At 46.7% G+C, this 12747-nt stretch overlaps 1 protein-coding gene across 1 annotated transcript in view; it reads left to right on the forward strand.

The window, feature by feature from the left end:
* LOC105983770 (coiled-coil domain-containing protein 170-like) overlaps positions 1–403 on the forward strand; it is a 36432-nt gene extending 36029 nt beyond the window's left edge. The window contains exon 9 of the mRNA XM_013013801.1: positions 242–403. Coding sequence (XP_012869255.1) covers positions 242–403 — 162 coding nt within the window. The remainder of the gene's footprint in view (positions 1–241) is intronic.
* The last annotated feature ends 12344 nt before the right edge of the window (positions 404–12747 follow it).

Genomic DNA, 12747 nt, shown 5'->3' on the forward strand with positions numbered 1-12747 from the left:
CACCACATAAGCAAAAAAGAAAAAAGCCGGAAGTGGCACTGTGGCTCAAGTGGTAGAGTGCTAGCCTTGAGCTGAAGAGCTGAGGACAGCACCCAGGCCCAGAGTTTAGGCCCCACGACCAGACCAAAAAAAAAAAGTTTCATAAGAGTAAAATTCTAGTATCAATTTCCTTGTACCTAATAAGTGGATGATACATCACAAACAAATGACATATCACAATTATCATGTTGATTTTTTATAGCTCAGTGACTTTCGAGAAACTATTATGAAGATGCTAGGACTGAACATGAAAACAGCAGACAAGGAAGTCATTAATCAGCTAAAGCTCATTGTACAAGTTTATGAAGTATCTAAGAAACCAAAGATTTCTTCTGGTTCTAAGACTGCACAAGACAATCAGTAAAGCAATTCTGTCTTTTCAGTGCTGCCAAGAAGTTAGCAGATACGATTGCTAGAGTCTTGAATTATAAATAAAATGCACTGAAAAATTTCACTTGGTATTTGACTCTTCTAATAATCCCTTTCTATTCAGTTACTTCTCTTCTAGTTTGGATTTGGCAATAATAACCTTTAATAATAACCTTTAATAATAACCTTTAATAACTATTTTAAGCAAGGTATGAATCAAAAACATATATTCTTTTTTGCTCAGGGCTGGCACTTTACCATTTGAGCCACATCTTCACTTCCAACTTTTTGGTGGTCAATTTGGAGATAAGAATCTCATGGAGGGGCTGGGAAGGTAGCTCAGTGGTAGAGTGCTTGCCTTGCATGTATGAGAGGCCCTGGGTTCGATTCCTCAGCACCACATAAGCAGAAAAAGCCAGAAGTGATGCTGTGGCTCAAGTGGTAGAAAGCTAGCCTTGAGCTGAAGAGCTGAGGGACAGCGCCCAGGCCCAGAGTTCAGGCCTCACGACCGACAGAAAGAAAAAAAAATCTCATGAACCATTCTACCTGTCTGACTTCAAACTGCAATCCTCAGATCGCAGCCTCCAGAGTAGTTAGGATTACAAGGTTGAAGCCACAGGCAACGGGTTTAGGCAACTTTTTCTTGTCTGTTGTGGGGATTGAACTCAAGGCCCGGGTGCTGGCTGTCCCTGAGCTATTTTTGCTCAAGACTAGTACTTTACCATCTCAATCCACAGCTCCACTTCAGTTTTCTAGTGGTTAACTGTCCCAGAATGCATTGGGGCAGCCAGATCCATTAGTTAAGCATTAAGATCCCTTTTGGGGTTGGAGGAGAAAGGTCACTAGGGTATTGAATTTTCTCAGGGGCCAAACTAGAAAGTGCTCCAGGGCCAGAACTGGAAAGACAGCAAATAAGAGAACATGGGTTTCAGGAAATGAGCGAATTTAATGAGTTCCCCTAAGCAAGGTGGTTAGCCAACAAGATGGGAAAAGCAATGGGCTGTCTCTAAAACAGCTTGTAATTCTTGGTAAAATCCTGGCACTTGGCTGGACGTGCATTTTACTTTATCTCAAAATTAGAGAAGAAATGTGCTCTGACTTTCCGAGTTTAGGCAGTGGAGTGTCAGGCAGCCCTCATTCCTCTAGCAAAAACACTTCCGGGTCAGATGAAGGAGCTTGTTGGCCCAGGGCAGGAGCCCGTGGGCGCAGCCGCCAGGGACAACCTTCAGTTGACAAGGTGCTCAGAGGTGACAGCCTTCCCTCTCCCTCGCAAGTGTCCTCTTCTGCAAAGTGGGACCATGAGTGCCCTTGACTAAGTCCAACTCATACTGGCAAGTCCACTTCCTGCGCAGGATTTTCTTCCAGGAGTCCCACGACGGCCAGAACCACAAGGCTGGTTATCTTCATCCTCCGCCCCGACGTCCCCAGGGAAGCCTCTCCACGCTACTGCGCCTGCGTTCGCGCCCACACTGCCCGGCATGCGCGTGCGCAGCCCCGTAAGGCTGAGGTGGGGCGACGTAGGAGGGCGTAACAGAACCGCGAGTGTAAAAATAATGGAAGAGACGTTAACACTTGCCGCCGCTGGCGGAAGGGACCGGGAGGAACGCGAAGGAATGATTGGCTGGTGAAAGAGCGCATGCGGGGCGCGCCTTTGTTCGAGGCAGGAGCCCGCCAAAACCGGAACACGCCTCGATCTTAGCCAATCAGAGCGCGGCAATAGGGGAGCTCCAGGGCGGAGCGGGGCGGGGCGGTCTCGCGAGAACAGTTTTCTTAGGTTCGTGAACCCAGCCAAGCCTGAAGGCTGTGTGCGTCCGCGGAGTCGGGTTCTTGTGGGGGGGATGGCCGGTCGCCGGCGGGGCCATCAGCTTCCCTCCCCCGGCCCGGTTGGATCGGGCGGCGGGGGGCGGGGGGAGGGCTGTGGCAGCTCGTGCATCCTCGAGGTTCCAAGGGGAGCCGACGGGGCAGACCCCCTCCTTCCCCCTTCCGCGTTCCCCGCCGGCGTCCGGGCCGACTGAATGGGGCGTTGGGAGCCGGGCCAGGTTCAGTCCCGCTCGGGTTCGCAGCCCCTTTCCCGGTGGTGTCGTCAGGTGAGCGCGGGTCGTGCCGCTTCAGCCGCTGGCCGAGCCCCCGTTCCTCAGGTGGGAGGCGTGCCTTGCGTGTTCCTTCAGGACTGGGTTTGAAGACCTGGACCCTCCGTCCTCGCTGTTTCCTACTGTGAGCTGAGATGACAGGCACCGTAATCTTTAAGTTGACACAGGGGTCTGAGAAACGTTTTGGCCTGGGCTGGCCTCACAGGTCTGATGTCTGCCTTGTCAATGGCTAGGTTTACAGACGTGAGCCACGGTGCCTGGCGAGAGCTGACAGTCTTCTTTTAGTCATTTCCCCAGTTCTATTTGTGTGTGTACATCACGTGTCTCTAATCCGAGTTTTTGGTTTGTGTTTTTCCCCCTGTGCTTCAGTTTGGCTTATTTTCAGGTTTATTGCTATGATTTTTTTTCTTTTTTTTTTTGTGTCAGTTGTGGAGCCTGGTCTCTGGGCCTGGGCGCTGTCCCTCAGCTCTTCAGCTCAAGGTTAGCACTCTACCACTTGAGCCACAGCACCACTTCTGGCCTTTTCGGCTTATGTGGTGCTGAGGAATTGAACCCAGGGCCTCATGCATGCAAGGCAAGCACTCTACCACTGAGCCACCTTCCCAGCCCCTGACTTGGATCTTGAATGCCCTCCAAAGACATAGGTTATAGCGTTGGCCCCCAACTGTGGTGCTGTTGGGAATTGGTAGAACCCATAAGAGGGGCGCCCTCGTTGAAGGGAGTTAGGTTATTAGGAACTTGCCTTTGAAGGAGATAACAGCCTCCTCCTCCCTCCTGTATCTTTCCCTGTCCTTAGTCATCATGTGGTGAGCAGTTTTGCTCCACCATGTGTCTCACATGATGTTCCGCCTTGCCTCAAGTCCACTTACCTCATGTATTTATTACAGTAGTGGAAAGCACATTAACCGATTCTTGTGGCTATAACTCTTAAAGCTTCGCATAGCCGGAATATAGCGTCGTGGTAGAGTGCTTGTCCTGGGTTCAGTTCCTCAGAACCACATCAGTGGAAAAAGTTGGAAGTGGTGCTGTGGCTCAAGTGGTAGAGTGGTAGCCTTGAGCAGAAGCAGCTCAGGGACAGCACCCAGACACTGAATTCAAGCCTCACAACCGGCAAAAAAAAAAAAAGACCAGGTAGATAACATAGAAATAGTACAAAACCACTAAATTCTTTTTTTTTGGGGGGGGAGGGGGTCCGGTCGTGGGGCCTGAACTCTGGGCCTGGGCGCTGTCCCTCAGCTCTTCAGCTCAAAGCTAGCGCTCTACCACTTGAGCCACAGCGCCACTTCCGGCTTTTTTCTGTTTGCATATGTGGTGCTGAGGAATCGAACCCAGGGCCTGGAACATGCAAGGCAAGCGCTCTACCACTGAGCCACCTTCCCAGCCCATAAATTCTAAAGGTACTTTAGAATTGGTTTTCAAAGGTAGATTTAATTAACCATTTACTAAGCTGTTTGTATTTCTAGTGGCAAAAGTTTTCACACACACTATTCATGTGTGCGCGTGCGCATGTGCGCACGCTGATCATAGGGCTTGAACTCAGGGCCTAGATGCTGTCTCTTAAGGTTTAAAATTTTTTTAATTGTTATTATAAAGATGATGTACAGAGAGCTTACTGTTTCATAAGTCAGGTAATGAGTTTCTCCTTTTCGAGAATGAATGTCACTCCTTCCTTCACTCCCAGCTTCCCCCTCCCCTGCCCACAAGTTGTATAGTTCATTTTCAAGTGTCCAGTGAGTACCACTGCTGCACTGTTTACCCTGTGTCCCTCCATTTCTGTGCCCCTCTTGCCCTCCAAAACATAATGAACAAACATGATAAAAAGATGGGGAAGGAAGGGATGGTAGGGGAAAAAGGAGGTAACAATGCTTGATAGGAAATGTATTCATTACCTTACTCATGTAATTAACCTCTCTGTACAGAATTTTTACAATAAAACACACGTATATAAAACATGATAAAAAGAAAAGGAAAAAAAACTTGTTTCCATTTCCTGTTCATTTTGATAAATATTATTTTATATAATCAGAAGTATGGAGACATGGTACTTTTGTGTTCTCTGAGCTTCCTTTGCTCAAGGCTAGAGTTATACCCACTTAAGCCACAGCTCTTCTTCCCCACACTATCCCCCACCCCCGCCCCCAGTCCTGGGGTTTAAACCCAGGATCTAGGCACTGTCTCTGAGCTTTTTTTTTTTTTTTTTTTTTTGGGTCCGGTCGTGGGGCCTGAACTCTGGGTCTGGGTGCTGTCCCTCAGCTCTTCAGCTCAAGGCTAGCGCTCTACCACTTGAGCCACAGCGCCACTCCTGGCTTTTTTCTTTTTGCTTATGTGGTGCTGAGGAATCGAACCCAGGGCCTCGAGCATGCAAGGCAAGCGCTCTACCACTGAGCCACCTTCCCAGCCCCTGAGCTTTTTTTTTTTTTTTTTTTAAATAAGTTTTTTTTTTGTGAAAATACTGTACAGAGGGATTACAATTAACATGGGCTAGGTAATGAGTACATTTCTTATCAAGCATTATTGCCTCCTCCTTTGTTTCTCCTTCCCATCTCCCCCCCCCTACATTTCTTATCAAGCATTGTTGCTTCCTCCTTTTTTCCCCTACCATTCCTTCCCTCCCACTTCTACAACTACACTTCCCCCCTCCCCCCTGCAGTTCCTGAGTTTCTTTTGCTAATGGCTAGGACCCTACCACTTGAGTCCCAGCACCAATTCCAACTTTTTCCATTTATGTGGTATGGAGGAATTGAAACCAGGGCTTCAGGCATGCTAGGCAAGCACCCAACCACTAGGCCATATTCCCAGCCCCAGTATTCTAACTCTTGGAACCATAGCCCCATTTCTGGCCTTCTGACAGTTAATTGAAGATAAGAGTGTCACTACTAGGCCCAGAGTTCAAGCCCCAGGAACGACCAAAAAAAAGAAGTACCAGCCTTGAGCAAAGAAGCTAAGGGACACTGCCCAGCCCGAGTTTAAGCTTCAGTACCAGCACACACACAAAAAGAAAAACATGTTTTTGTTTTTTTTGTTTGTTGTTTGGTTTTGCTGGTCCTGGGACTTGAACTCAGGGTCCAGGTACTGTTCCTGAGCCTCTTTGTACTCAAGGCTAGCGCTCTACCACTTGAACTACAGTGCCATTTCTGGCTTTTTTTTTTTTGAGTAATTTATTGATGAGTCTCACATCGACTTTTCTGCCCAGTCTAGCTTCGAACTGAAATATTCAGATCTGTCTCCTGAGTAGCTAGGTTTACAGGCATGAGCCACTGGCACCTTTTTTTTTGTTGTTTGTTTGTTTTCTCCAATCCTGGGCTTGAACTCAGGGCCTAGGCACTGTCCTTGTGCTTCTTTTGCTCAAGGCTGGCACATGAGAGGCAAGTACTCTATCACTAGGCCACATTCCTAGTCCAGTTTTTTTTTTGTGGGGGGGGTGTCCAGTCCTGGGGCCTGAACTCTGGGCCTGGGCGCTGTCCCTCAGCTCTTCAGCTCAAGGCTAGCACTCTACCACTTGAGCCACTTCCGGCTTTTTTCTTTTTGCTTATGTGGTGCTGAGGAATCGAACCCAGGGCCTCAGGCATGCAAGGCAAGCACTCTACCACTGAGCCACCTTCCCAGCCCACGACTCAGAGAATTCTTGACACCTTTTTAGTGTTTTTTTTTTCAACCTGAAAACTTTTTCTGACACTAAATGTTTCATGAATTCGTTCATAAAACACCTTGCTTTGCCGGGTGCTGGTGGCTCCCGCCTGTAATCCTAGCTACTCAGGAGGCTGAGAGCTGAGGATCACAGTTCAAAGCCAGCCTAGGAAGGAAAGTCCATGAGACTCTTATCTCCAATTAACCACCAGAAAACCAGAAATGGCGCTGTGGCTCAAGTGGTAGAGGGCTTGCTTTAAGCTGGAGAGTGCAGGGACGGTGCCTAGGTCCAGAGTTCAAGCCCCATGACTGACAAAACAGCAACAACAACAACAAAAGAAATCCACTTTGCTTTGCACTTATAATTTTGTAAGAATGACCTCTTAATCATGAAAAACCATAATGCATTAAATGTTTCTCCTGAGACACAGGAATACACAGACCATGATCCAGAAAGCAGGAGGAAGAGAGAAGTAGGAAGACAACAATACTACCCATCATTCAGCCATTATTTGTAAAACTTTTAGCTGCTGTATTTCATTTAATCCTTGACTTAGCCTTTTATTACTAACAAAATACCTGAGATAATCAGCTTCAAAGAAGAATAGTTTAACCTGGTGTGGTGGCACATATTTGTAATCTCAGCACTATGAGGCAAGGGGATAGGCTGGGATAGATAGTGAAATTGTCTCAAAAGAGGGAAAAAGGGAAAAGTTACTGCTGGAGGTGTGGCTCAGCAGTAGAGCCCTCATCTGTCAAGCATGGAGTCCTACCACTGACAAAAAGGGAAACAGCCAGGCCTTGGTAGCTCATGCTTATAATCTTAGCTCTTTAAGAAGGTGATATCTGAGGATCACAGTTAGAAGCCAGGCTGTGCCAGCAAATTCAAGAGTTTCTTATCTCCAATTAAAAAACAAAAAGCTAGAAGTGAGGTGTGGTCAAGTGGAGAGTACCAGTCTTCAATGAAAAGACTGAGAGTGGCCCTGAATTCAAGTCTCAGTACAGAAGAAGAAGAAAAGAAGGAGAAGAAGGAGAAGGAGGAGGAAGGGGAAGAATAAAAAAGGAAAAGGAGGAGGAGAAAAGAAAGAAAAAGAAAAAAGAAAGGAAGGAAGGAAGAAAAGAGAAAGAAGACAGGAAGGAAGGCAGAAAGAAAAGAAAGAAAGAGAAAGAAAGATGGAGATCATGGTTCAAATCCAAGTAGGACAGAAAAGTCCATGAAAGTCTGATCTCCAACTAACCTCAGAACTGGACATGGCACTGTGGTTCAAAGTGGTAGAGCGCTAACTCTGAGAAAAATACCTCTCAGGGACAGCACCCAGGCCCTGAGTTCAAACCCCATGACACAAAAAAAAGAAGGAGGAGGAGGTGAAGAAGGTTAAGAAAAAGGAGAGGAGAAACAGCAAGAGGAGGAAGAGAAACCCTGGAGCTGGTGACACACAAAAAAATTTAAAAGAAAATGTTAAATACATTTAGAAGTAGAAGAAAACTTTTCAGTTAAATAATACCACACCAAAGACTCAGACAGTCTTATTAGAATATGTTCATCTTAAGCAATGTCTGGTGGTAGGTACCTCTTTCTCCTCTTTGACCTCATTTTTGAGACTATTACACTGTCTGACCTGTTATTAATATTATTTTATTCTCTGTCAGAAGAAGTAAGGAAGCTGCATTTCCAGAATTGCTTTTGAGTCATTTATGAAATTGCAGCTTACAATTTGCTGCCATTTCTCACAAATCTTTAACAGTTGCCTTCTCAGATGGATGTCCCTTTCGTGGCAGGGACGTTGGGCGCTTCTTTTCTTCTAGGTCCTAAGAGAGAATTGAGGGTGAGTAGAGAAACGCAGATTCCTCTTGTTTGGTTTCAGGTGGACAGCACATTGGAAACTCAAAAGTGGTTTTTTTTTGTTTTTTTGTTTTTTTTTGTGGGTCATGGGGGCCTAAACTCTGGGCCTGGGCACTGTCCCTCAACTCTTCAGCTCAAGGCTAGCACTCTGCCACTTGAGCCACAGCACCACTTCCAGCTTTTTCTGCTTATGTGGTGCAGAGGAATTGAACCCAGGGCCTCAGGCATGCAAGGCAAGTACTCTACCACTGAGCCACCTTCCCAGCCCTCAAAAATGTTTTTTGTTTGTTTTTGTTCTTTTCCATTCCTGAGCCTGGACACTGTCCCTGAGCTTTTTTGCTCAAGGCTAGTGCTCTAACCACTTGAGCCACAGGACCACTTCTGGTTTTATTTATAATTTTAGTTAATGGAGATAAGAGTCTCATAGACTTTTTTGCCTGAGCTAGCATCAAACAATGATTCTCATATTTCAGCTTCCTGAGTAGCTAGGATTACCCGCCTGAGCCACTAGCACCCAGCTAGTTAGTATTCAAGAGATTGCAATTGGAGACATGGCTCAGTTGGTAGAATGTTAGCCAATGAGAGAAGGTGACAGGTACAGAGTTTGAGTCTCAGTCTCCAACCTAAAAGACAGTATTTAAGAGATTTATGGCTGGGGTCCGGTCACCTGTAATCCTAGCTACTCAGGAGGCTGAGATCTGAGGATCTCCATTCAAAGTCAGCCTGGGCAGGTATGTTTGGAAAACTCTTATCTCCTGTTAACTACCAGAAAACCAAAAGTGGCGCTGTGGCTCAAGTGGTAGAACACTAGCCTTAAGCCAAAGAGCCCAGGGACAGTGCCCAGGCCCAAAGTTCAAGACCCACAACCGACAAAAGAGAGAGAGAGAGAGATTTATGTGGAGTTTTAAGTTCCTTCAAGGAGCAGTCAGAGTTTTTGTTGTTGTTGCCAACAACAGAAGTGAAGACTGAGTTATAGGAAGGAGTCATCTAGAGTTGGCTGTGGTAGTTGGTCTCCCGGGGAGTTCATTCAAACTACAGGGCACAGGAACCTTTTCCTTTTGCCTGGGCCGGTAGGTAGTAAGTTACGTCAATCTTGCTGCTTACGGCTTTGGTCATTTTTTTGAAGCCCTAGACCACAATTCAACAAATTTCATTCAGCAATATCTGAGCTTCAGTTGATATAACCAACAAAACACAGTGGAGAAAGCCTGGGAACAGCAGGTAGACAGTGTGGGGGTAGGTTTTCCTTTTGCCATATTTGTGTGGTGTCTTACTTCTGGTCTCTCTGAGCCTCAGTTTCTCCATCTGAACAAACAGGGACAATGCCAGGGGATCTATGAGGATCCATGCAAGCTTGCCTACTGTGGTACATGGGCTGGATTGGTGCTCAGTGGATTCTGTGTGTATATGTGTGGAAAGAGAGAGAGAGTGTGTGTGTATTGGGGCTTGAACTTAAGGCCTTCACTCTCACTTGATTATTTTGCTTAAGACTGGTGCTCTACTACTTGAGCTACACCTGCACTTCCAGCTGCTTGCTGATGAATAGCTCCTCATAGACATTTTTTTTGCCTGGACTGGTTCTGAATCACCATCCTCACATCTCAGACTCCTGAGTATCCAGGATTATAGGTATGACCCACCAGCGCCTGGCAATACATTTATTTATTTATTTTAAGTCTATTTGTTTTTCTTTCTTTCTTTTTTTTTGGGGGGTCTGGTCATGGGGCCTGAACTCTGGGCCTTGGCGCTGTCCCTCAGCTCTTCAGCTCAAGGCTAGTGCTCTACCACTTGAGCTACAGCGCCACTTCCAGCTTTTTTCCTTTTGCTTATGTGGTGCGGAGGAATCGAACCCAGGGCCTCAGGCATGCAAAGCAAGCGCTCTACCACTGAGCCACCTTCCCAGCCCCCAATACATTTATTTTTATTTCCACAAAATACTAAAGAGCTCCAAGGTACTAAAAAACTGTACCAAAATTCAACTTTCAAATGATCAATGATTTATTTTTATTTTTTGTCAGTTGTGGGGTTTGAACTGCTCTTTTGCTCAAGGCTGGCGCTCTACTACTTTGTGCTATAGCTCCACTTAGGGTTTTCTAGTGGTTAATTGGAGATAAGAGTCTCATGGATTTTCCTGCCTGGACTGGCTTTGAACTGTGATCCTCAGATCTCAGCCTCCCAAGTAGCTAGGATTACAGGCATGGGTCGCCAGTCCCTGGCTCAAATAGTATTTTATAAACTGATTTCTGAGTAGTGCAGATGAACCTCTGATTATAGCATGAGTAATCCCATGTTTTTCATTCACCACCAAATCAAGGTGTTACTGTAGGAACCAATAACTATTTTGTACATGCAGGCTTTCATCACTCACCTCCCTTAAAATAGACCAATGCAGCTGGATGCCATTGGCTCACGCCTGTAATCCTAGCTACTCAGGAGGATCGCCATTCAAAGCCAGCCTGGGCAGAAAAGTCCATGGACTCTTATCTCCAATAAGCCACCAGAAAACCAGAAGTGGCATTGTGGCTCAAGTGGTAGAGCACTTGCCTTGAACTGAAGAGCTGAGGGACAGCACCCAGGCCCCGAGTTCAAGCCCCACAACTGACAAAAATAAGTGAAAAATAAATAGACCAATGTATACTCACTGTGAAAGTGTGTTGATTTCATATTCTGTAGTAGTTGGCCTCGGGCTCAAGAGGAGACAGAGCAATAATCCAAAGGTGTGCTTTACTAAGACACCATTCCAATCATTCCAACGGTCACTTTTAGATTTCTCCTCCCCTTTCTTTATTCTCACCAGCTTTACCTTTCTTGCCTTTGTTGCAGTTTTTTTTTTTTTGTTTAGCCTCATTTTGGTTTATCTGTGTGTGTGTGTGTGTGTGTGTGTGTGTGTGTGTGTGTGTGTGCGCGCACGCGCGCGTGTGCATGCTGATAATGGGGCTTGAACTCAGGGCCTCAATCTCTGGCTTGGCTTTTTTCTTTCAAGGCTGGTGTTCTACCACTTGAACCATGCTTTCCAATTTGTGATGGATAGTTGGATGTAAGAGTCTCTCAGATTTGTCTGCACCAGCTGGCCTCAAACCAGATCTCAGATCTCAGCCTCCCAAATAGCTGGGGCCACAGGTTTGAGCTGCTGGCACCTGGCTTGTTGGTTTCCTTCTTACAGAAAATCTTCCTCTGCCCCTTCCCTCTGTCTTCCAAGTTGAATGTACACGGATTGTACCACCGCAGTGCAGCCAGTGTGGACAGCGAATTGACCACCACTGTCATTGTGGGGAGGCCATGTGCGCGTCCCACGGGGCTGATGTGCTCTGGCCATTGTTATTCACTGTCACAAGAATCCTGCTTTTAGCTTAATGATGGTTCAAGTGGATTTGAAATGACCACTGTCTCCATCAGCCAAGCTTCCTTCCATAGGTATTTTTCTTTCCTTGACAGACAAGGGTGTGAGAAAGAGATCTACTCACTCCTATTCATTCTCTTTGCTTAAGTTTTCCTGCAATATGATCTCTCTCTCTCTTTCTCTCTCCCCTCTCCTCCCTCCCTTTTTCCTTCCTTCCTTCCTTCCTTCCTGAGCTTCTTTTGCTCAAGGCTAGCACTCTACCACTTGAGCCACAATGCCACTTCCGGCCTTTTCTGTGTATTTGGTACTGAGAAATGGAACCCAGGGCTTCATGCATGCAGTGCAAGCACTCTACCACTGAGCCACCTTCCCAGCCCTGCAATACGTTTTTCTTGTGTAATAAGCAGCAAAAGGTGGATGCTTGTGGGTCTTTAAAAAGACAACCTGGTGTTCTCAAGAATTGAATATCTTCTGTAGGATGCCCCATGGCAAAAGTCATCGTTTCTGATCAACTATAGGCATGACATGCGTTTAAACAGGACCTTGAACTCTGTCCTGGGTTCAAGTCCCTTTCAGTTACTGATAGGCCATGTGATTTTAGCGAAGTCACTTAGCCTTCTAAACATCTATTTTCTCAGATACAAAATGGGAATAATGAATGAATTTACCTTTTAGGCTTGTTGTATACACAATGACACACACACAGCAGGACATGATTAAATGTCCAATAAGTAATGGCTATCTATGCAGCTGTTGTTTCTACTGGCTTCCTTTCTTACTATGTAGCTTCAGGTATCAGAAATAAGCAGCGTGAGCCTGTTTCCCTTGCCTGAAAAGTGAGTAAATATCCATCTCTGAACTGGCATGAGGATTGATTAAGATGCTGTGTGAGTGCTTAACACAATGCAGATAATTGGTAGATGTCCGTTGCCTTTAATCAAACACTATCTTGTCTGTGTTTCTGTGTGTCTGTGTGATTGTATGGGGGCTTGAACTCAGGACTTCACAGTCTTTTTTTTTTTTTTTAATGTCGGTCGTGGGGCCTGGGCGCTGTCCCTCAGCTCTTCAGCTCATGGCCAGCGCTCTACCGCTGGAGCCACTTCCGGTTTTCTGGTGGTTTATTGGAGATCGGAGTCTCACGGTCTCCCCTGCCCGGGCTGGCTTTGAACCGCGATCCTCAGCTCTCAGCCTCCGGTGTAGCTAGGATTCCAGGCGTGGGGCAGGGGCGCCCGGCTTGTCTCTTTTTTTCACATGGGTTTTCTCACGGTGGGTTGCGCCAGCCCCCCTTCTGCTCCCCTGTGCCTGGCATGCACCCTGAGAAGAACCAGGCTCCCCGCCTGAACGAAGACCGTGCCCCGTGCCTGCCACGTCCTTTTTCCAACTTGGCCCTGGGGCCCGCGGGAGGGCGCGGAGCGGCCGCCAGGGGGCGCCAGAGGCCC

Source organism: Dipodomys ordii, unplaced genomic scaffold (assembly GCF_000151885.1).
Source record: "Dipodomys ordii isolate 6190 unplaced genomic scaffold, Dord_2.0 Scaffold2, whole genome shotgun sequence".
Classification (NCBI taxonomy): Eukaryota; Metazoa; Chordata; class Mammalia; order Rodentia; family Heteromyidae; genus Dipodomys; species Dipodomys ordii.